Source organism: Vespula vulgaris, chromosome 10 (genome assembly GCF_905475345.1).
Source record: "Vespula vulgaris chromosome 10, iyVesVulg1.1, whole genome shotgun sequence".
Lineage (NCBI taxonomy): Eukaryota > Metazoa > Arthropoda > Insecta > Hymenoptera > Vespidae > Vespula > Vespula vulgaris.
Genome location: NC_066595.1, coordinates 6,422,719 through 6,448,017, shown reverse-complemented (window position 1 = coordinate 6,448,017; position 25,299 = coordinate 6,422,719). Strand labels below are relative to the sequence as shown.

Genomic DNA, 25,299 nt, shown 5'->3' with positions numbered 1-25,299 from the left:
TATATGCTAACGATATAATAATATATATTATTTATTGATTATTTATTAGTAATAATCGTAATAAATGATTGAAGTCTCTTTTTCGAGATTATCTTTTCGAGATTAGAATGGGAGAATTTGTGTAATTTCTTATAACATACGGGTAGATGAGGGTTATTCTTTTTAACGCGAACCAAATGGGGGTGTTTTCAACCCCCGAAAAGATTCTCATGCCGCTAAATATAACGACAAATAAGGGAATCAGTTCGCTTTCATGGTGGCCGTGTTACGCTTATAGTCTGGATACTATCAGCTTGACCCATGCGGGTTCTTTCTTTGTGGGAAATCCGCCGACGAGTCATAAACGAATCACAAATAATTTTCGATAGCTGAAATTGACTCGGTGTTAATTAATTGATCGCTTTATACGACCTTTTCAACTGATATTTGTAATCTTGTAAATGACGAACGTTTACCTAAATGAATTATATAAATTATATGTGTATGTGTGTATATATGTATATATATATATATATATATCGAATTGTGTTTTTGTATTAAATTAAAAAATTTCGATCGTTAGTCAGCCTCGTTGGTTGTTTTTCAACTTTTTAAATTTTAATTAAATTAATCGTTTTATACAACTTTTCGCGATACACCTACCTATAACCTTTGGAATTATGAATATAAATAAAATATACATATACATATATATATATATTATATCGAACGATGTAAAAATGTCGATCAAGATTGGAAACACAAATCAACTTCTTTCAACTTTTTGTTTGAAAAATTGCTTTCTTTTGCCATACGCTTAAAAACAAGTTATATAAATAAATAATAAATGAAACAAGATACAATACTTTTCACGACTCAAAAATTCTTACGTACAATTATTATTATATCAAAATAACATCAAAAACAACAACAACAACAACAACAACAACAACAACAATAATAATTATTATTATTATCGATTCATTGATCGTCTAGCAAATTATCGATCGTACGATTTGAAAAGTTCAACAACAACATGGACGGTTCGTGTGTGGTTCGTTCTGGGCGACGCAACAGCCTCGATAGAAAGGAATTAGAAGGGATCGGTGAGGCGTCGGGGTCGACGGCTAGAAAAGAAGAGGTCGTCGTATTGTTACGAATCGTCCGATTCAAACGAGTACGATGGTTGTACGCGATATACCGATGTGTAGAGGCACAATGATCATAATAATGTCCAGCAATTACCGCTTAGGACCAGCAGGAGAAAAAAAGATAGAGATAGAAAGAGAGAGAGAGAGAGAGAGAGAGAGAGAGAGAAGAGTGATAGAGAAAGAGAAGGGTCGGAAAGGGAGGAGAGATGAGGGCAAAGGCTGGACTTCATTCACGCTTGGCTCTTTTCATTCGAGCGGGTCGGTCGTGCTCTGCCGTGCCTGAGAACGATGCACCATTGACATTTCTATGCAATACTTTTATTTTTTCTTTCTTTCTTTCGATTTTTTTTTTTTTTTATATATATATACACTCCTTTGTTTTTTCTATTCGTCCAAGAAAAGACACGACAAAGTGATACGATAGAAAGAGTGACTTTATTAATAAGTTCGATCGACGAGCTCGACGAATTTTCAAATTAATCCTTTTAATCGTGTTCATTTTTTTCATTCCGATTTGGAAGAGATATGATACGAAGGGACTATGTAAGAGATATGATAACGATAAGAAGAAAGAAAAGCAATTAATGAATGAGTGTTTGGTATCCGAAACTTGAAAGAAATGGGGAGAGGTGCTTCACGCATTTACAATAGTTCTTCCATATACACATATATATATATATATATATGTATATATATTCACGCATACATACATACATATATATATATATAGAAGAATACAATTCGAAAATCGCGGGGTCCTCCGGGCGCCGCCGGTTACGGCCCGGCTCGGTAAGTTCGTCCGAAAGGGGGAAGCTTTTCCGATTGGTCGTTCGAGAGGATGCTGCGTTGCCAGTTTTACTCGATGCTTCGTAATCCGTAGGATAAGCGGGGGACGGTAAAATGAGCGGTAGCGACACGCCTCACGATTGGCCGATATCGGCTGTGCCGCCTTTCGAGAACGCAATGTCTCGGTAACCCCCACCAATCGGTCCCTCGGAGTTTCCCCCACTCCTTGCCTCGAACGACACGACGTTGCGCGGCGCAACGAGCAGCGGGCGTGCTCCTCGGCAGTTAGCATTCGGGCGCCTAACGAGCTACATATCCTCGGCGGAAGGAAAAAGAGAAAGAGGGAGAGAGAGAGAGAGAGAGAGAGAGAAAGAAAGAAACAGAAAGAAACAGAAAAAGAGAAAGAGAGAGAGAGAGAGAGAGAAAGAAAGAGAGAGATAGAACGAGCCAAAAGCCGGACCGGCTCGTTGCGTCTTTTTTTTTTTAAATAACTATCACACACATTTTTACCGAGCTAACCAACCAACGACGCAATCGAGCAAAAGACTTTTTCCTCGGCTCGTTCTTTTTTGTTTTTTTTTGTTTTGCCAAGTTAATTATCATATATATATATATATACATATATATATATACACACACACGTATCTACATACTTCCCCCCCCGTTACCGCCAATCGGGGTCTTAGATAAAGAGGAAGAGTAGTAACGAAGAAAGAAAAGTGTTGTTGCATACGTGCCTTCCAACCACCCCCGCTGCCCGCCCGATCGCACATCCTCCCGCCAGCAACGGTGATCACGAAGAAGAAAAAGAAAAGGAAGAAGAAGTAAAAGAAGAAATTGAAGAAGTAGAAGTAGTAATAGTTTAACCTCGAATTTAACGTATATCGATCGAAGGACGATTCTCGGAGAAGGTAGCATTTCGATCAGATTTGCTAAAGGACTGAAACCGATAAGAAGAAACTCTCATCGTGACAATTTTTCATCGTCGATATATATCATCGTCGACGAAAAGTTTCTCATCATCGATTACATTTTTCTTTCTTTTTTTTTTTTCTTTCTTTTTCTCGCTTTTTCCCCCATTTTGTTTTCCCCTCGATTCTTTCTTTCTTTCTTGCTTACTTTAATTAATTAATTACTTATTTTTAATATACACGTCGCGACGACGCCGCGCAAAACTTTCCGCGTACTTGACGTGTAGTGTTTTCGATGTAAACGCTCGACGAGGCCTAACGTCGGAGAGTGTGGCAGTTTTTATATATATACATATATATATATATTTATATATATATATATATACAGGACATATATATAATTTTTTTCCCTTTTCTTCGTTTCTCTTGTGTCCTTTGAAGTTTTTCGTTCCGAGAACGAGATTACGCTTCGGTCTTTGTTTTCGAATCGTAGAAAACGAAGAAGAAGAAGAAGAAGAAGGGAATATTCTTTCTCACAAAAAAAAATAATAATAATAACAATAACAATAATAACAACGACGACGACGACGACGACGAGAAAAAGAATTAAAAAAAAAGTGTTGAAGTCGAAGAAAGGAAGAAGATAGAAAGGGAAAGAGACTGACGGATACGTAGTGTTTTTGTGCAAAAAAAAAGAAAAGGGAAAGAAAGAGAGAAAGAAGAAGAAGAAGAAGAAGAAGAGGAAAGAAGAAGAAAGAAGAAAGAGGAGTGAAGAAACTGAAGGAACATGTCGACCGCCGTCATGAGTACGCCCATGTTCGAGTGCAACGAGGCTCTCTTTAAGGTAAGAACACCTACCTCTTCTTCTCTGTAGCTTTACGATCACGTTACTTCGAAAGAATTCGTGTCCTTCGAATAGACCAGTCGCCTCCTCGAAGAGAGAAAGAGAAAGAGAGAGAGAGAGTATATGTGTGTATGTGTATAAGAGTGAGTGAGTGAGACTCGTGGATAACCGGAAAGGATGAGAAAAGAAAAAGAGAGAAAGATGGATAGATGGATAGATGGATGGATGGGATGGATGGATAGATAGATAGTTGTATAGTAGTAAGGTTAGAAAGAAAGAGAGAGAGAGATAGAGATAGAGAGAAAGAAAGAAAGAAAGAAAGAAAAAAGAGCGTCGTTGAGACTCTCCTCGACGTAAATAAAAGTATACGAGAAACGACTCTCACCTTAACGAACAACTTGAACGTTCTCTTTGGTTTCTCCTTCGAGTTTCTCCGTGGCTCGGTCAAGTACCGTTTTTACGATGAGATTTCGATGGCCCGCCATTTTTCTTTTATTTTCTTTTTTTCCTCCGTTTTTTCTTCTTTTTTTCTTTCCTTTTCTTTTTCTTTTCTTTTCTTTTTTTTTTGTTTTGTTTTGTACAAATATTCTCTCTTCGTATTCTTCTATGTATTTATCTGTTTATACTATATCCATTTATTTTATCTATCTATCTATCTATCTATCTGTCTGTTCTTATCTGTAGATTTATCTATGTACTCTATCTGTATATCTCGATTTAATATTAGGTTAGGAATCGTAAATACGACGTACGAATTTCTAAAGTTACGCGTTTATCTTGTTTGTTAGAGAGTTTTCGTATGGCGCGTCAGATGAATCTAATCGGACAAAAGGGAAAGAAAGGAAATATAGAAAAATGTAGATAAGTAGATGGATGGATGGATAAATAAATAAATAAATAAATAAATAAATAAATAAATAAATAAATAAGAAGCGGAAAGGCGTAAAAAGTAAAAAAGAAAAATTGTTCTAACGACCGTGCTCATTAACATTTTTTATTTTTTCGTGACCTTTTACATACATAAGTAACGCATATATATATATATTTATTATGTTGAGATGTACACATAAATATCTCGCTCCGACGCTTCGTCTTATTTCTTTGTTTTTTTTCTTTCTTTCTTTCTTTCTTTTTTCTTTGTATTCTTTGTATTCCTCTAGTTGAACTACGAACGAGACTAGGTTAGAAACGATTTATAGTTTGGTTTTCAATGTTATATTATATCGTTAAGAAATTATTTCGAGAATTATCATTATTTTCTGATCATCGAAAATCATTCTCGAATGATGATACTTTGTCTATTCTATATATATATATATATATGTTTTTGAATCGAATCGTTTTTGCCTTTCTTGCGTTCGCGACATGTTTACATTTTTTCTCACATACAATATATATATATACACACACACATATATGTATATGTGTATATGTAATATACACGTACGTACACACATAAGGATAGAACGGCCAAGAAAGATACGTATCTTGTTAAGGAGGGGTAGAAACTTTGTTGGCACTTCTCGAGAGTCAGCGGACCGTGACTCTACGCTCGAAGAAGAAGAAATCGACGATCGGTGTGAGAGAATGAGAGAATGAGAGAAGGAGAGAGAGAGAGAGAGAGAAAAGTTATATATATATATATACCAACGTTATTTACAAGTTTCATTATAGTACATTTTCTCGTCTTACATGTTTCTCCCTTTTTTATTTTTATTTTTATTTTATTCCTTTTACCAAAGATCGCCAAGAAAAATTAAAATTAAAAGAAGAAGAAAAAATCGAATGAATAAAGCTCACGTCTCTTATCTTTTCATTTTTTTTTTTTTTTTGTAATTTTTATTTTTCTTCGATTTTTATAAGCACATATCTAGGAAATGAAATGAAATAACAAAGTAGTTATCGCATCGTAATAGGTAACACAAATTATCCGGATATTCTTTGTGTCGTTACGTACTATACGATTGTTTATTAGTTCGTCTATTCCAATTCGTTCGTTCTTTCGTTCGTGCTTTCCGAGAGAGAACAAAATTTCCGTGACATAATTTCATGGTCGCAGGAAATCGAGGACGTTCGTTTTTCCACATGAGAACGTTTGCACGAAAGTTATCTACTTAGTATAGTTTTTATTTATTTCCCTTTCTTCTCTCTCTCTCTCTCTCCTTTGTTCTCTTTTTCTTGTTTCTTATTTCATTTTTTCCTTCCCCTCTTTTTTCTTCTCTTTAACCAATTATCGAGTACGCCTATATATTATTTTAAATCGAGTGAACGTCTCGTAACATTTGTGTGTACATACGTATATATGTATGTATGTATGTATGTATGTATGTGCGTGCGTGCGTGTACTTGTATATTTGTGTATATTATTTGTGTGCGTTGGCGAGGAAATTTACACGACGGCTTTCCCTTTCGCGAAGTTGTTCCTCTTGTTATTCGTTTCTTTTTCATTCAGCGTAACGCACGAAAGTTCTCTGTTACTGGCACACACAGTGCGAACCGTGATCGAGCTCGTTGGTTCAACAACAATTCCCTTATTCACAACGAGTTCGACTTAGATAGTATGGTACTATCAGTAAGACGTATCGGTTGCGTTCTCTAAGATTTATCGTTGTTAGAGAGTAGTTAGTCGCTAACTCGTTATATTATATACACGTCTTTCTTTCTTCCTTTCTCTCTCTCTCTCTCTCTCTCTCTCTCTCTCTCTCTCTCTCTTATTCCAAACAGTTTGAACGACTTCCGGTTTAAGTCTCTTCCCTTGAAAGAGAACATGCTTGTCATTTCCCGTCTTATATTATTCGCTCGTCGAACTCATTCGTAAAGTCAATATGAAAGAGAAGGGAAAACAAAAATTATGTTTCTTATATTATTATTTTTTTTTTGTTCTTTTTCTTTTTCTTTTATATATCTATATATCTATTTTTTTGATATATATATATATATATAAAGAAATATAATCGAAAATCGTACGATAAATCAATCGATTTTATCCGACATTTATTTTCTTTCTTTTTCTCTTTCGTTCTTTCTTTTATCACGATCGTCTTTTCTTTTTCTTTTCTGACAACGCACGCCACATAGCGGCCATTCCAAGAAACTTCTTCGTGTATATGCTAGCCAATGTTATGTACGCACTTCGAGACACTTTCCCATCGACAATTTCACCGATTTCGAAACTCGTTCGTTCGTTCGTTCGTTAGTCCGTTCCTTTCTTCGTTCGTTCGTGATATTTTTCGACTTTCGTATTAAAAGATATTGAGTCTAGTTTTACGTCGTCGAAATGAATTTTCTTAAAAAGATGTATCCTCTGTAAATAGGCACTCGTCCATATCACGTACTATACGTAGACACAAACTTTTTGTTTTTTCGCGCGCTAGCAGTTACGATGGTCACGTGATATACCAAGTCAACATGGCGGACGATGGTGGAAACTCACGATACATACATATGTATTTTTCCTAGTTTTTCTTTTTTTTTTTTCTTTTTGTTAGAAAATGAGAATATTATCATATTATTGTAATCAGTACTCGTCATCGTCGTCGGCGTTGTCGTTAATGACGAAAAAACGTTTTCAGGAGTTATTCCAAAACCTATGTAAGTACGTACTTTGCTCTTACGTAAATCGACCGAGATTATTTTCCCGCGGGTATATTTTCGTAGTGAGAAGGAAAAGATGATGACGTGCGTTTCGTATCGAAAGAAAGCAAGAGAGAGAGAGAGAGAGAGAGAGAGAGAGAGAGAGAGAGTTATAATTCGAGTCTGTAGCAATCGCTTCCAATATCGTTCGAAATTTGAAATTCTTAAATAAATAAATAAATTCGTAAGTCGTAATATACGTCGTAAGAGAAATGTTAAAAGAATCGAACTTTATCAGATATTCTTAAAAAAAAATACATACATACATACATACATACATACATACATACATACATACGCGTGTGTGTATGTGATATTCGACGAGCGAAAATTTAATTCTCCGGTCACGTTTTAATTGATCGTTCGTACTTTTCTAATCACAATTAAAACGTGGATGCCTTTCATATAGAAGAAGCACGACGAAACGATTCTAAAACTTTCTAACGTCGTCTCGCAATGATACGGATTTTCAGGCTTCGATTGTGACATACCGAGAATAGAGACAGCTTCGTGCACATATACAAATACATACGTACATACACATATGTACATATATATATATATATATATATATATATATATATACACACACACACATGACGTTACCTTCACTTTCCTTCGTTCCATTTTCTCCGACGTTCGAAAGTTCCTAATTGGTTGCTACTCGGCTCGCTCACAACTTTGGAAACTACGAAAAATTTCAAGTTTACATTTTCGCATGACGAAGAATAATATTTTTTGTTGGATCATTTCCGCCTCCTTTCGATTTTAATTTCGATATAAAATCGGAATGGTAATGATTAGGTATATATATATATATATATATATATATATAAATGCGTACATGTATATTTACGACGTAAGTATGTAGACATAGGTATGACATATATATTTATTGAAAGACTGATTCACTTACATATCATTATATGTATATAAAAATAAATCATCGTTATCATCGAACAAGGTTCACAGGAAATCGTGAAAGAATGAAAGGGCAACAAGTAATGTTATCGTTCGTACATTGACTAATTTGTTTGCTCGAATGGTAAATGAGACTTGGTTGTGACATCGCTAAGGTAATTTGTAATTGTAATCGAACTATGTACCAATGAATAATGCAATATATCTGCCGTTGCTTTTGCTCTCTCTCTCTCTTTCTCTTTTTTCTACGTTAACTTCTTTACTCTTTTCCTCCTTTTAGACTGTTTTATTTCCTCTTGTTCGTGCGACGATCTCTTCGTTTGTGTATAAAACTCACGTAGTTAGATGGATACGTACGTATGCGTATGTGGTTCTTGTATGTATACGTAGATATATCGTGCATCACGTACACATACGTTCGTACATGAATATGTAAGGCGAAAAAGAACAAATAAAATAAAAAGAAAAAGATCTTTTTTCCTAAGCATAGTAGTAGTAGTAGTAGTAGTAGTGTAGTAGTAGTGGAGAATAAATCTTGTATATTTTTCTCATCTGGCGCCGAGGCATGATAAATATTTTTCCATAAATTTTCTATTCGAGTGACGTCATTATCTCTTACATATATACATACACACACGCATATATATATGTCATACATATATATTTGTATAATATATATATAATATACACACACATATATATATCATACAAATATTTTGTGCTGTTTAATAAAGGAAAAAAAAAAAAATAAAAAACAAAGAAACGAAATTGTGTAATGAGAAACTATCGTCGTCATCGTCGTCATTGTAAAAGCAAAGGTCGATGGTTCGTGTCGATATCGCGAAGAATATGGTAAACCGCATCTCTCTCTTTCTCTTTCTTTCTCTTTCTTTTTTTCCTCCTTTCTTTCTTCTCGCTAAAAATAAACTCGTCTGTCGAAAGTCTATAAATTACCTCACAATATATCAACGAAGAAGGCGTTAGGAGCCTCACGTGTCTTCTTACGATTGCGGTTAAAGAAATTTATCGATAATTTCTTATTAGAGATATGTAAATGAAGTTTCATTGAACGTCTCTCTCTCTCTCTTTCTCTCTCTCTCTCTCTCTCTCTCTTTTTCTTTCCATTTTTTTCTCTGTATCTTCTTGTATACATAACGTCAAAGAATTTTTGAAGAAGTAAGGGAAGAAAATTAAATTTAGTTGGGAAAAAGAAGAAAGAAAAAAAGAGTAATATGTCTCACTCGTACGTATAAGATCAGCAAAGTCCTCGGGATTTTTCTGAAAGCGGAAACCTCGCCCCGAATGAGAGCAACGTGTTCAGCAGCAGCAGCAGCAGCAGCAGCAACAACAAAAAGCGACTCTCTCGGTGAACGCAAGCCGCAAGAGAGGCGTATAGGAAGGAACCTGTTGCTTCAGGTTTACGAGCGAAAGAGAGAGACAGCTAACGAAAGATATAGTAGAAGGGTGGGAGAGAGAGAGAAAGAGAAGACTGATCGTCGTCTCTCTTTGTGCGAGAGAGTTCTCTGGACTTGTACACCGCCCGTACAGGGCCGTATCAAGCCTTAAACAGAACCCATAGTATTCGTCATTTTTTTTTATTAATTCTTTTTTCTTTTTTTTTTTATTCATCAAGAATGTTTTCTCTCCTTTTTTTATTTTCCTTCTTCCTTTTTTTCCCTTTCTTTTTTTTTCTTTTCTTTAATTTTCTTTCCTTTCTTTTGTCCTTTTCTCTTACTTCTCTCCTCTTTTTTCTTTCCCTTTCTTCCTCCCATCTTTCAATTTTTTATCAAATAATTTTGTTCTAATCTACGTATCGAACGTATCGAAACTGACGATTGAAAAGAAAGGATACTCGTTATCGATCGATTACAACACATAATTCCAAGCGTGTATGTAACCTTGTTTCTTATCTTTCGTTAGATTTAAAAAAGAAAAGAGATGCTGTTAGAAACCTTTCGATAAATATCGTACGTGACGTATATCTCTCTCATTCTTTTTTTCTATTTCTCTCTCTCTCTCTCTCTTTATTTCTTTCTATTTTTCGAAAAAAAAAGGAAAAGTAATCTCGCGTGCGTGTGGCAGCATCTGTTATTATTATCTTGGGATCAAAGTGCGAGATATATTTCCACTAGAAATATATAAAGAGATGTACTAGTGTTCTATCGAGAATGAAAGAGCGCGCACTAGGAAGAGAGAGAAAGAGAAAGAGAGAGAGAGAGAGAGAGAGAGAGAATAAATAGCTAACCGCAATTGCGAGATACGGGTAAAATCTTTTTTATTTTTATTTTTATTTTTTTTATATTATTTTTTTTTCTTTCTTCTTTTTTCCTTTCTATTTTTTATTTTCCTCGAGAGAATACCGTCATGTTGCTCAAGTAATCTTCGTTATTACGAGAAGTGTATAAGAGTCGATAAAAAGTACTTATCACTTTTTTACCCGTTTGTTTGCGCCATTGATTTCCGATATAACGTGTAGCTTTCTTCGATATCGGCCTTACAACGTAAAACTATATATATTTTCTTGTCGGATAAAATGCGAACACACGAGACTTCTCTAAGAAGTAATAATCATTTCTGTCCTTGTGTGCTCTCTCTCTCTCTCTCTCTCTCTCTCTCTCTCTCTCTCTCTCTCTCTTTCTCTCTTTCTCTTTTTATCTCGAACGACGTTTTATTTTCGTAGCTGTGGTGTTATTCTTTCGCCCATAATAAACGAAAACCTCTCTCGATTGTATACGTGGTCGTTATCCTCTCCCTCTTCGCTCTTCTCTACCCTCTTATTAACATATATTAAAACTCGTAGTATTTAAAAAGAAACGAAACGAATGTTGGAATTTTTTCTTTATTACATACTCGTACTTTTATATACACTTAAAAAGAAAAATCACACGATATCTTCTTTCTTTCTTTCTTTCTTTCTTTCTTTCTTTCTTTCTTCTATAAACAATAGAAAATATTTAAATGTCCAATTATATATAAATGGCTCCTACCTTACTACAAACACACATACATAGTTACATTTGCTCTCGTCGTCAACGACGTAAGATGTAGTTAACTACTTACGAGAAGCACAGACGAAAGAGAAACTCGAAAGTCGATTAAAAATGGCGCCCGAAAAAATGGCTCTTGCCATGGCTTGGTCATACACACACACACACACACACACACACACACACACACACACACACACATCACATCACATACATACGTACCCCATACATACGTACACATACATACTACGAACTGAGGAAAGCGAGAGTGTCGGACCAAAGAGAATATACTTCGACTTCATTCCCTCTCTTTCCCTCACCCTCTTCTCCTTCTCATTCTATTTACCTCTCTTTACCCTCCTCCACTCTCAGCTCGGCTCTCGATTTCACTTTCACGCTTGATTTACTCAAAGACACGCGCCTTCGAAACGTGTCTCGTACTATCTCTCTCTCTTTCTCTCTCTCTCTCTCTCTCTCTCTCTCTCTCTCTTTCTCATTCGTTGAATATCGAGCGTCTTGAAAAAAAAATATTTATCCACTCTGTTTTGAACATTATCGTGGCAATGATCAATATAACGGCGAAAGTAAACTGCTCGGTAGCTTATCTAAATTGAAAAATAAGATTTCTTAGAGGAAAAGAATTATTATCATCATCGTTATTATTATCACTCGTACGATTGAGAATTGATTTCCATAATGAAAAAAGAAAAAACGGATTAATTATTATTATTATTTATTTGAATGAATGGCACGTCGCTTACGTCATTTTTCTCGCGCGAATGAAAATGGCGACGTCTTATACTTATACTTCGTCAAACGTACCATTGAAAAGTACATACTTGCCTTGCCTACTTGTACATACATATATGCAATATACGTACATCATACACACGTACATATACATACATACATATATATGTACGTACATCATACGTATATTCGTTTATCATACGTATTTATGTACGTATATACGCGTTACGCGAGATCGTAGTGAAAATTTATACAGGTGGAGTCTGTTATGGAAAATAAATCAATTTGCGATTTAAGAAAGAATGAGAAAGGTAGAAATGATAGACGGCGGCAATAGTGGCTGCGTGGCATTCGTGGTGTGTCTCTATTACATCAACGTTGTAAACTTTACGTCTACGTCTACCACCGTCGTTTCATTCATGCGAATCGACCTTTGAACTTCACCTTTGTATGTGCATAAACGTACATTTTCTTCTTTTTCTCTTCCTCTTTTTCTTTTTCTTTTTCTTTTGGTTTTTTTTTCTTATTTGCTTTTTATTTTATTTCCTTTTTCCATCTTCCACGTGTCTCTCTCTCTCTTTTTCTTTTTCTTTTTTATTTTCTTTCTTTCTTGGCCGTGTCCTCGGTTGTACGACTCACGAAGCCGATTCCCGGCGACCTTTCAACGACAAGAAATGCCTTAGCCGGAGAATAAATTTCTATTTTTACGATGAGAATTCGAAAATACTTTCCGCTTGACTTTTCGATGCGATTGCGAGGTCGAAGGTCGTCAATTTCTCTCTCTTTCCATTTCCTTCTTATTTATATATATATATATTTATTTATTTCTCAAATGCTTTTAATATGAATCGATAAAAAAGAATTCTTTTTTTAACCTTTTTTCCTTGTAAAAATTTATAGAGAAAAAATAAAGATCATGCGTTTCTCTCCTTATTTTTCTATGCGTCTGTGAGCATATGTGTATGTATTTTTTAAATGCTTTTACGATAAATGGAGAAAAAATAATGTTTTGTTTAAACATTTCTTTTCTCTCTAATCTAAGCAGAAACATTCGTATGTTTTATATTTTTGGAAAATTATATTTGATATCAAACAAAAGCAATGATCGTTAGGCAAATTCGTTTGGTAATAAATATATAGATTTGTCATAAATATCGTTAAGACAAAGCGATTAGATATTCTCAAATTAGATATGAAATTTTTCTAAATGAAGAATATCCATATATGTACATACATGTATAATGTGTTAAGACTTATAAGTCGCACGCTTCGATAGGATAAAAAAGAAAGAAAAAAAAAGTCGTCGTTTCTGTCTTTTCTTGTGTATTGTACGTGCGTTATTAAAAAACGCAGTGTGAAGTGAAAAATAGATGACTTGTAAGTATAATGATAAAGACGTGTATGTGTGAAACATACGGTCAGTAGAGTCAGGTTGGAAAAATTTCAAGGAGTATAGTGACGATAGAATTCGACGATGATAATGATGATGATGACGATGATGATGTTGATGACTCAACAGGAATATTTATATCTCTCATTGAACTTGGCCTTTTGTATCACCTTATACACAAAATGTCTAATATGTACAATGATTCATATCCCTTTTATTCTTCTTTGCGTTAATTCTAAAGTCATTGTATCTTATATAGAAAAAGATAATTCATAAATTTTATAATATAAGACCGCATGAACGAACGTCTGTTCTATTTCTATGTGTATGTTTGTCTAATGTATTTGTACGTGTATGTATATATGTGTCTTAGTTAACTACACTGGTTTTTCCTCGGAAACGTTCCCTCTTAGAAATGATTGCATCAGAATAGACCAGAGAAGTTTCTCCGAAAGCAATTTATTTAGTCTTCGTTTCGTCTCGTCTGTATTAAGGCTTAAGAAAATCAATTCCAATTGGAAATTCATGAAAATTAACACGTGCACATCTGTGGTACGTATGTATATATGTATATACATATATGCTGTGTGTATAGAGTAGAGAATGATCTAAATCGTATGTGTATGTGTGTTTATTAAATAACTTTTATTTATGAATTAATCAGTTTTTAAAGAGATTAATTATAATAGAAAATTTACTCTTTGTCACGATCAAGAAATACAAATATTGATCAAAATAAAAACATCAAATCAAATAATATATCATTGATCGAATAATGAAATCATTTATATATATATATACATACGTGTATATAAATAATATATAGATAATGATGATGATAATATATATATATGTATGTATGATTTAGATCAGTATTTCTCAATCTCAATGAGCCGTGTTAAATTTTGAATATGTGCCGTGAAATGAATAAAATCGATCGAACTTACGTCAAAGCGACGAAAGTGGCTTAACTGGTAAAAGAGATTCTCAGAAATTTTTCGTACAAAGTCCTTGCCAATTTCTCTTAGAAATATTGTCTCTTTGAAACGTAATGTACAGTGATTTTTATCGTGTTCTCTAGGTTCTTAAAAACGTTACATTTATAAACATTTGGAGAACCTCGCTATCATTACTGACAACAGACGTTATTAAGCTGCATGACAAATTACAGAAACGCTGATATAAGTCGATGGATTTTAAATGAAATGAAATTAAATTAAACTGAACTGAATTAAAAATAAAAAAAAAAAATACTTGTCTCGGAATAATCCAAAGTTTTAAAAGTAAAGATTTAGAAAGAGAGAGTGAGAAGAGAAATTTTAATCGCTTTCGAAAAGCCTGTTCGTTTCTCTTTTTCTCTCTCTCTCTTTTTTTTTTTTTATTTTTTTCCCTCAATTTCAAATTCGATTCAGAAGATCAAGATCTGTCTATCTTTCTTTTTTTTTTCTTTCTTTCTCTTGGTCACAAAGTTGCTTTCGATTCCAACGTTCATGAATCATTCTTTCGTTTAATATAGTAGTAGCGATAAAAAGATATTTAAAGAAAGAAAGAGAGAGGATAGAAAAGAAAAGAAAAGAAGTTGAAACACAATGGTGGTTTCGTTAACGAATATTTGATAAGATTTATCCCGAACAAACGAAGAAAATGGTGGATATGTATCATCTTTTTGCTGTGTTTGCTAGCTTGCTTGCTTAGTCGCTGTATTTGGTTGCTGTGCTTGCTTGCTTGGTTGCTTGGTTGCTTACGCTTTAGTCACGTTTCCTCTTCCTCTGTCGAATCAAGGACAAGTTTCGAGAAGAGGAAGAGAAAAAAGGAAGGTCGATTTACTCTCTTGATGACATCGATACGACCGACACGGTCCCGTTCAAGGACACTTGTCAGTACTTTAAACGCCATTTCGAGATCTCTAATCGCTTTTATTGTCACACGAATTTATTAAAACAAAAAAAGTATTTTATTAGTATTAATTATTATATATTATTATTAATAATATATATTATTAAATAATAATAATAATAATAATAATAATAAATGATATTGTTATTAATAATAATAAATAAAAATTTCAAATAAATTTGTGTTTACATCGATTAATTCGTATGTTAAATTTGATTGTTAAAGCATTTAATTTATTACGTTTCAAAAATACATATATCAAGTAAATTCTTGTATAGGTTTATCGGTTTGTAGGAAAATGAATAATGGAAAAAAAAAAGAACGAAAGAAAGGAAGAACAAGGAGGAATAGCAATTTTTGAAGCATTTGATTTATTATATCTAAGAATTACATATCTTAAATAAATTTGTGTATGCATAAACCAGTTTGTAAGGAATTGGATAAAAGAAGAAACGATTGTTGAAGCATTTAATTTATTACATTTCAAAAATATATATGTCAAGTAAATACTTGTATAATAGGTTTATCGGTTTGTAAAAGAATGAATAATGGAAAAAAAAGGAAAGAAAGGAAAGATGACAAAGAAAAACAATTTTTGAAGCATTTTATTTTATTACATTGAAGAAATACGTCTCAAATATATTCATGTATACATTGATCCGTTTGTAGAGAAATTGATAATAGAAATAATTGAAAAAAAAGGTACACGCACAAAAGAAAGCAAAAACTTTGAAGCATTTAATTTACTACATATCTAAAAAATATATGCATACACACATACATGCACACATACGCGCACACACATTAAAATTTCTTTCGATGGATATTTCGTGTAATTTTAATTAATTTTCTAATAATTTTCTAATAACTTTTTTCTGTAATATTTAAAAGACTATATCTAAAATATACATATTTGTTATAATTATATACATTTACAAATATATATATAAAATATATATTTTTTTATAATTATATACGTTACATGTATTCATATATATATATATATTATATTATATATATTATGTATGCATGTATATCTTACGAGGAAGTAACAAAAAATATTCTCGCGGTCTTTTCCATGAGCTACCTACGAGTTTCGAGAAGAAAGACTTCGTTCCAACGTTTTTAGTATTCTACGAGAAAGGAAATGCGTGGAGAAGAACGAAGGGTAAACGTCGGAAGAGGAAAAGAGAGTAAAACAGAAAAAGAAAGAAAGACAGAGAAAGAGAGAGAGAAAGAGAGAAAGAAAGAGGGAGAGAGAGAGAGAACATAACACACAACTACTGGTATAACGAAAGGAGAAAAAATACTCGAAGGTATAAGAAAGAGACAGACAAAGAAACACACATAAGAGAGCCCCCACGTTCATATGTATTACACACGTGTATTATGGGTGCAAGCATAAAAACGACTGACTGGCTTTTACGCATACGTGGGCGCACGCATGCACTCATGCATCCATGCATTCTCTTATACACACGTACAAACACATACATATACGCAAGAATTCTTTTCTTACCCATAAGAAAGTTCGTTTGTCGCGATCGTGTATACTTATATATTAGTTTTAGGCTTTCTGATGATTCATTTTTTTAACGACTTGACAAAACGTTTGTCATATTAGATTTTCTTTTTTTTTTTTTTTTAATTTGTTTATTTATTTTTTTGATCCTCTTACATTTCACGATCGAAAATTTCGATATTTCGATACTTTCGAATTAATTTGCAATTTTTTACGATTTTCTTCTTCTGCCCATTTTTTTCTTCTTCGATTTTATATGTATGTATGTATGTATGTGCATTTTTATAAGTCGTTTTTTTTTCTTTTCTTTTCTTTTTTTTTTTTGTAGTATCACTGTCAATGAGTCTAAAAATAGACCGATCTATTGTTTTATGCAACTGTCTGATAACGTGCGTACGTATTTATGAGATGCAATGCGTGTACTTCTGGGAATATACTTTGGCCTTGACAAATAAAACGAATAATACGCTTTTGTTCTACAGTAAAATAACGTTCTTCTTTCGAAGATTCCAATTGTTTATTTATTTTCTAACTTTCTGTTTTTGCCATCTTCGATCGATGTATATGGATACGCGTGCGTCATTTACAAGGTCAAAGCAAGATTAACGCCATTTTTAGAATTTTTAACAAATTCTTATGGCGGAGCACTCGATCGATTATTAATTCTTTTTTTTTTGTTTTCTTTTTTTTTACATCTGACTAATTTTTTTTATATCTGATAAAAAGATTTTTACATTTAAAATTAATATCTTTAATGAATAAGCTGAGCTCTTTCAAGCTTGATTATCAAATGAAAAAAAAAAAACATTTTTTTAATCATCGTTAAATTGTAAATAATATACGACGTATATAATTTTTTTTTGTGGTGTTAATCGATTTTGCAAATGAACGACTCATCCTGTTCATACATTTCTTGAAATAGAAACGTACACACACAGACGTATCATACATACGTACATACACATATACATGTGTAATGATTTTTTATTTTATTTTATTATTTTATTTTTTTTTATCGTAATTATGAATTTCCCAACATAAAATGTATTATTCAAATGTCGTGCTCTTTCAAAATGATTTTCGAAGAAAGATTAATAACTTCCTCGTGTGTGTATAAATATAATAGGAGAAATGAATCATTTAAATGTGTTCTTTGTTTTCTATCTCGTTAACGTAGAAACATTTCCATCGTTTGATTCCTACATCCGTCGTCACGTCGTTACTTCACATTTCACAGTATTTCGTAGAGTATTAAAATTCTTGTTTTTCGAGGATCTAAGCAGCGTAAACGTACGAGATTCTAAGATTTCTATCTTAGTTTAGATCGTTCAAAGTAAATTTTTCTAATTAATTTACTTGTCATTCTTCTATGCAAAATTTGATTATCTTATACGATTATAAAATACTCTAATACAATTACGATTACTATAGACATTGTATGTAATATATTATATATTACTATAATAGTAAAATGTATAACAATATATTATTATCTATTACTATAATATGCAATAAATTATGCTATTACATCGTGTTATACTATAGTATGATTTGTATCATATACAAATCATACTATATATCATAATAGATAATACTATATAATATATAGTATATTAAATACATAATATATCATACATAGTATATTATAGTATAAGACAGAAAAACAATTTTTTTATTTGACAGTAAAATGATATAAAAGTAAAAAAAAAAAAAATACAAAATATGCAACTTCAAGGTCTACTGCGACTACATGGCATGCTATATATAGGGTTAACAAATAAGCAATAATTGAGAATTTAAACGATTTGAGGTTAAATTTGGTCTTTTTTTTTCCTTTTCATTTTTTTTCTTTCTTTTTTTCTTTGCTCTTTTTCGTCCAATTGCTTCGAACTGGTTCGTTTGAAAGATTCGTGAATGGTCCACCGTAAGAATTACAAAAGGAAGAACATGTGTCGGACGAGGAGAGGAAAGAACTAAAGAAAACCGGATTTCGAGGGAGACGAGACAATTCTTTCTTCAATAAGAAGAGAACAGACAGAAAACCACTTTTCGTGATCTCTGAAACACAGCCAGCGATTTTAACGGCCGACCAATAATAGGAAATCATGGTCGGGTCGGTCGGTTGGTTGGTTGGTTGGTTGGTTGGTTGGTCAGCCGTGGGACCATAAAGGGTATATTTGCTTTAACAATGAAAACAAAAAAAGAAAAGTTAAAAGAGAAGAGAGAAAAAAGTAAAAGAGAGAAAATAAATAAAACGACGAAGTTTAAAAATCGTTAAATATAGTAGTATTCGATTTAAGATTTGGAAAGATATCATCGATACTTTGTCGATTATTTGGATAATCATCGGTTTTTATGGTAGTTTGGTTCGATTAGAAAAAGAGAGACAAAGAGATAGATAGATAGATAGATGATAGGCAAATAGAAATAGAATTAATATAGTAGACAATGATTTATTCGCTTGATAAAAGAATAATAAAAAATCGCATTGATTAATGTTTCGTGCTAGAGATGATTGAGAGATTTAATTTTTTTCTTTCTTTCATTTTTATTTATTTATTTGTTTTTTTAATTTTTAGTTTTATTCTTTTATATTCTTTTTCCTCCAACACATAATTACCACCGAGAACAACGTTTATATTAGCTATTTAAACATGCTAACTAGGAAAGATCCTGAACCCGGAAATGGAAGAAAAGAATTATAAAACGTAATGAATATATGAACAATTTTTTCTCTGATAAAACATTATTTTTTGTTGTTACCGTGTTTGCAATATAGTAAGGAAGATAAAAAAACGTGTCTATATTACGTACAGTTGCAAGTATAACTATTACAAAATTTGTAGTATTACTTATATTGTATTAATCATATAGTATGTATTGATAACTATCCATACTATATCTATACTAAGTATATATGTATATATATGATTATAAATAATTATTTATACAAAGCATATATATATATATAACGTTTTAGTATAACAATTCTTGGTATAATAATATTATATAAGTAATACTAATGTTAATATAAAAATATTATAGTATATAAGTAATACTATAGTATAATACCAATTATAGTTATATTATGTAACTACTTAGTATAAATATAATACCCGTAGCAATACCCGTAACTTTCACATTATATAATGTTTTTTTTTTCTTCTTTTTCTTTTTCTTTCTTTTTCTTTATCTTTTTCTTATAGACACAAAATTGGGTTATACGTGATTAAATAATTTCTCTCATATGAGCGATCTCTCATGTCTCTGAGGATTTAATTTTCCTTTTTCCTTTTTACATCTCACATCTTTGACATACGTTTGAATCCGTCAATAATTTTCAAATTAAATTTGATTATAACATAAAGGAATTTATTTCACAGCGCGTTAATAATAAATAACTCGACTTTGTAACGTAGAATTAAATATCGATATTTAATTCTACGTTACTTAATTATTTAATTATCAAAAAAAAAAAAGAAAAAAAGAATGTTTCTCTTTGGACTCTGTTCTTAAGTTCTTATCCGTCGTGTTCATAAGGCAGAGAGAGAGAGAGAGAGAGAGAGAGAGAGAGAGAGAGAGAGAGAGAGAGAGAGAGAGAGAGAGAGAGAGAGAGAGAGAGAGAGAGAGAGAGAGAGAGAGAGAGAGAGAGAGAGAGAGAATACTCTCGAAGCAAAAGCAGTCACCGTGTTCCACAAAGGGAAACGTGTAATATACGTACGTACGTATATATATGTTATATACATATGTATGTATATATGTAAGTACATACGTATGTGTGAGTACATACGTATGTGTGAGTACATACGTACGTTTGAGTACGTACGTATGTGTAAATACGTACGTATGTGTAAGTATGTACGTATGTGTATAAGTACATATGTATGTATTTATGTATGTACCGTCTTGCGAAGGCGAGTCAGAGGGGCGATACGCTCGTCTGCACCGGAAAGCGAAACGTTCCTTCGTTCGCTTCGCTCGAGATTCTTTTGTTCCTTCTATTTCTTCTTCGATGAACGAGAGAGAGAGAGAGAGAGAGAGAGAGAGAGAGAGAGAAGTAAGAAATAAGGGTGAAAAAGAAAAGTCGAAATGCGATACAAGATATTTGCAAATTAAATTTCGTCGATAAAATGTCTATCGATATTCCTCTCGAAAGATACTGCTTTCTGATTCTTTTCTATTTCTTTTTTCTTTTTTATGTGTATTATATCATTGATATAATATAATATAACAATATTGTAACAATACATGTAATATAGTATTGTTTTACTATATTATGTTATATTATAATAGAATATTATATCAATTCTGAACTATAATTATTTAGTTATTGTATATAATGTATCGTAGTATGGCATAGTATATAACATAACATATATTGTATTTATATATGCAATTCATAGCTATAAACGATTTAGCTATATATATATATATATTATATATAATAAATTTAGATTTATATTATATATTTAGATTTATTATCTTTATATAAATACACATACACACATACATGTGTGTAGTTCAATCGTTTATAGCTTCGAGTCAGACCCATTGTACAAGATCCATTTTTATGTTATGCATTATTAAAGACTTTATCAAGGCCTTCTTTATAAAGGGTTATACAAGGCCACCTTTTGTATACATGAACGTACATACACTATTTTCCGGTAGTATCCTGATCGAGTCTGATTCATTCTCTCAGTGATCGATTCAAACAAATAAAAACACGATAACAATCGAAATTATCGTTCGCTAATCGTTCTCTTTCACGATTGCACTTTGATCGGTCGTTTTTGTTCTTTCTTTTTCTTTTCTTCTTTTTTTTTTTTTTATAAATATTATTCCGCATGTTGAAAGTATCGTGAATTTCATTGAAACTTCAGTAGTAATGTGAATTCACTCTATTGCAAAATTGGTCTTTCCCTATTTCTTTTTATCTTTGTTTTGTTTTTTATTTTATTTTTCATTGCAACGACAACGTCATCATTTTCTTTGTATTCCTATCTTTTCTTTCTCTCTTTATCTTTCTCGTATGCGAATATTCGATTCGCGAGAACGAACGAACGAACGAATGTACGAACGGATTGGACACGCATCGCGTGTCGCAATTCCTACATACGATTTATATGGCGTGACTTGTAGTCTAGACGTTGCTTGAAAGAGAAGCGAAGGGGGGGAAAAATAGCTGCAATAGGAAAGTGCATTTCTTTTTAAAGACATATTCGATCGATCGACTGACTTAAATAGTGGAGGACTCGATCGTGCTCGTCGAAATTTCTTAACTCATTCAAACTAGTCAAAAAAAAAAAAATACTAATGCTTTTTACATATTTATTTTATATAATTTATTGAATCATACATACATATACGTATATATATATATATATGTATGTATGTATGTATGTATGTATGTATGTATGTATGTATGTATGTATGTATGAATATATAAGTGAACTAATATTTAATAATCATAAATATATTATATAACATAAGATTGTGTGTATATAATATAAAAAATAATATTATATATTTCTAATATTTAATTAAAAAAGATTTTACATTCGTAAAAACACAACACGTAACGTAACGATCTTGCAAACAAAATATATTCATTCTATAATATATAATTTTATATATATACATATATATGAATATAAGTATACTAATATTCATTAATAATAAATATGTTAATATATAGCAAGAGTGTATATATAAAATATATAATATAAAAACAAATATATATTTTTAGTATTTAATTAAAAAATATTTTACACATTTTTAAAAACAGCGCGTATTAACTTAACAATCTTGCAAACAAAATATTCATTATATGATATATGTGTATATATTTTTTGATTAATAGAAATTAAATGTATTCGTTTTTTCTGGGTACGAATTTAAAAATATCGGTCGATCATGTTATCTCCAACTATTTTAATCGGTTAGTTGTATCTCGATCGATGGTTACACCTGATCAACGTCATGTTGTTTACGTTGCGGATCACGCGTGTTACACTGAGATCGTGACGATGACAACGATTATTCGTCTCTACGGTAACTACTATGATGATGGCGGTACAGTCGGTGACTGGTGGTACCAACCGCCTCTATCGAGATACATGTATCATCGACGCCATTTTTTCATTCTTCTTTTTTTTTCTTTTCTTTTTTGTTTCACGAAGTACTATATCATCAACCGTCGTCGTCTCTCGGATGTTTTACGAGCCGTCGTGGCCATTTTTTTCTTGATTATCCTTGTGAAAAAGAAAAAAAAAGAAAAAAAGAAAAGAAAAAAAAGAAAACTATGCCACAGATGTCCACGTTATCGTAATTTTTATCCGTTGTATATCATTTTCGATCGTGTGATCGTTCATTTTTTTTTTGCGTATTAATTGGCTATCTCAGTTTTTTTTGTTTTTTAATTTGAAGAAGATTGTAAATATTTCTATCTTTCTTAGTTTTTTCTTTTCTTTTTTATCCACTTAGTTTAGCTGTTTTAATCAAGTAATATCTTTTTTTCTCGATCATTCTATAAAAAGAAAATAAAAGAAAAAAAGGCTAATAAAAAAGTGGAATAAACTCAGGGCGTCGCGAATTTTACACGCGTTCTTTTATTACTCCTGATCGTCCCGTCATTCACTTTTCGCGAATAATTCGACTTTATCTGATTTCCACAAAATTAGATAAAATTTACTATTTCGAGTTCGAAAATGCGATAAAATTTTATATCGCGAAATATTTCGTACGTTTGCTTTTCCTAAATAAATCAACTTTATCTGATTTCTTCGAACTTCAAAAGTCGAAAAATTCGTATTACGCATCGGCGACTTTGAAATGTTACAAAGCACATTTCATATCATGAAATATTCTTTCCTTTCTCTTTCTCTCTCCCTCGTTAAAAAACATATTTACATTAAAAAGAAAGAAAGCGTAGCGAACGCAACAACTTCATTACGATCTTCAAATAATTCTCATAAAATCTCGATCGTTCCATCGATCTTTTATCGATCATGAGCTTTTCATAAATAAAATCAACATTTTTCATTCTCTCGAATTTTCATAAAAAAAGAAAAGAAAAGCAATATTTCAAATTGCTATTTTACAATTTTTTAAATTATTGGAACATGACTAAAAAAAAAAAAATAAAGAAACGTGCATTTCGTGTACGAAGTAAAACAAAAAGAAGGGAGAAAAGAGAGAGAGAAAGAGAAAATAGCTAATACGTATGTATGCACCTATGTATGCACCTATGTATGCACGTATGTATGCACCTATATATGCAAGTATGTATGTATATATGTACGGACGTGTGCGTGCATGTATGCATGTAGCTTGTAAGCTCGAATAGGAGTGGGCGAAGAGAGCAAGCAAAAGCAACCAAGGAGATATTTCTCCTTGAATATCGAAGTAGAAGCAGCGTGGAAGAGAGCAAAAATATACGAGCGACGGGCAGTGCACCACGCGTACATTCGTCGTTCGTTTCCCATCTTATGCGCATACATGCGTAAGTACGCACGAGTGCGCGCGTTTATGCTGTTGCTTGCTCGCTTGCTCGCTCGCTTGCTCGCTTGCTTACTTGCTTGCTAGCTACTGCTCTCGCAACCTTGAGAGAGGTTCTTTGTGCGGTTCAGCGCGTTTCTTCTGAGTACCTCAATGTGTGTGCGTGTGTTTGTGTGCGTGTGCGTGCGTGCGTGCGTGCGTGCGTATGTGTGTGTAGTATGTCGTGTGTATATATGCATGGTATAAATGTATGTATATTATATTCGATACGCGATCAAATATTTGTTATTTAATTATCTCAATTATTCTTTATTCAATTTCGACAAGAAAAAAAGAGGATAATTTCAGTATATACTTTATTTGTATATAAAGAATTAGCAATTGTATTGTATAGTAAATTAATCTTTAGTAAGAATATTAAAAAGATTAGTGTGTATATTATGCACATATAAAAAAGTATTAATATACTAAAAATATATTTAAACAATATTGTAAAATACAAACGTTAGAGTGTTACAAATATTCCTACGTATATTAGATAAATATTTATTATATGATTATGTGGTATTAATTTAGTATGCTATTAGTAATAATGTATACTATAAATTAGTACATATTTATTACATAATATATCTTAAAATATTCTTTACCATCTTTACGTACAATAAATTCTAAGTTTCCTTCTATTTCCGTCTAGTGCATAGAATACACGCTTAACATAAGATATCTCTCTCTCTTTCTCTCTCTTTCCTCTCTGTCCCTTCGTCCGTCCCTTCCACCCTCTCTTTCACTCTGCTGTCTCAGCGAGGTTCATTTTGCACGCGTGTGTCCGAACGAAGAGGAGAATCTGAAGTATGGTAGAACTAAAAGACAGAGAGAGAGAGAGAGAGAGAGAGAGAGATGGACAGAGAGAGAAAAAGAGAAACAAAGAGAAGGAGAAAGAGAGAAAGAGAGAGAAAGAGAGAGTCATCTTAAAGGAAGAGAAGAATGACTGCTGTCTAGTCCGATGGCTCGAAACGTTCGGTGAAT

General features: G+C 32.3%; 1 protein-coding gene across 1 annotated transcript in view; it reads left to right on the top strand.

Moving 5' to 3' along the window:
- The first annotated feature begins 2,189 nt into the window (after positions 1 to 2,189).
- Positions 2,190 to 25,299, top strand: part of LOC127066738 (protein TIS11-like) — a 39,082-nt gene continuing 15,972 nt past the window's right edge. Inside the window, exon 1 of the mRNA XM_051000813.1 lies at positions 2,190 to 3,671. Within this exon, the coding sequence (XP_050856770.1) occupies positions 3,615 to 3,671 (57 nt within the window). The 5' untranslated portion in view covers positions 2,190 to 3,614. The remainder of the gene's footprint in view (positions 3,672 to 25,299) is intronic.